Source organism: Entamoeba invadens, assembly GCF_000330505.1.
Source record: "Entamoeba invadens IP1 unplaced genomic scaffold scaff_1105074724697, whole genome shotgun sequence".
NCBI classification, from domain to species: Eukaryota; Evosea; order Mastigamoebida; family Endamoebidae; genus Entamoeba; species Entamoeba invadens.
In genome coordinates this window covers 26882-27306 of record NW_004191802.1, presented here as the reverse complement: position 1 = coordinate 27306, position 425 = coordinate 26882, and the positions used below count along the sequence as shown (strand labels likewise).

At 16.9% G+C, this 425-nt stretch overlaps 1 protein-coding gene across 1 annotated transcript; it reads left to right on the top strand.

Moving 5' to 3' along the window:
- Positions 1 to 360: 360 nt before the first annotated feature.
- Positions 361 to 401, top strand: EIN_396000 (Hypothetical protein; the record flags this gene model as incomplete). The annotated part of the gene is made up of 1 exon (XM_004184811.1): positions 361 to 401. A coding segment is annotated over one exon (41 nt), but the record flags the coding sequence as incomplete, so codon positions are not given.
- Positions 402 to 425: the final 24 nt, after the last annotated feature.

Below are 425 nucleotides of genomic sequence, written 5' to 3'. Positions count from 1 at the left end.
ATTATTTATATTACAGTTATTTATTAATATAAAGTATTAAATTTTATTACTGCCAATTTTAATATAAATATAATAATTAGAGTAGAATTTTTTTTACTCTCATTTTATTATTTTCGACTTGATTTCTGTTTGATAAATTTACTATGTTAATTACAAAATTTTTACTTTTTTAATAATAAAACATATTTGCAATCGACATTATCTTTGCATGTATTAGTGCCTAATTATTGTAAATATTTTATATCGATCCAAACTAAACATTAATGTAATACCAGACTGATATAATTTTAACTTTAAAAAATTGTTAATTTACAATAAAATAACACCAAAAACTTTCTAACGTCGTTTTAAATTTATATTATGTTTTATATTAATAGTATTTTGAATGATTTATGTTTTTTGTTATGATCTAATTAACTTATATA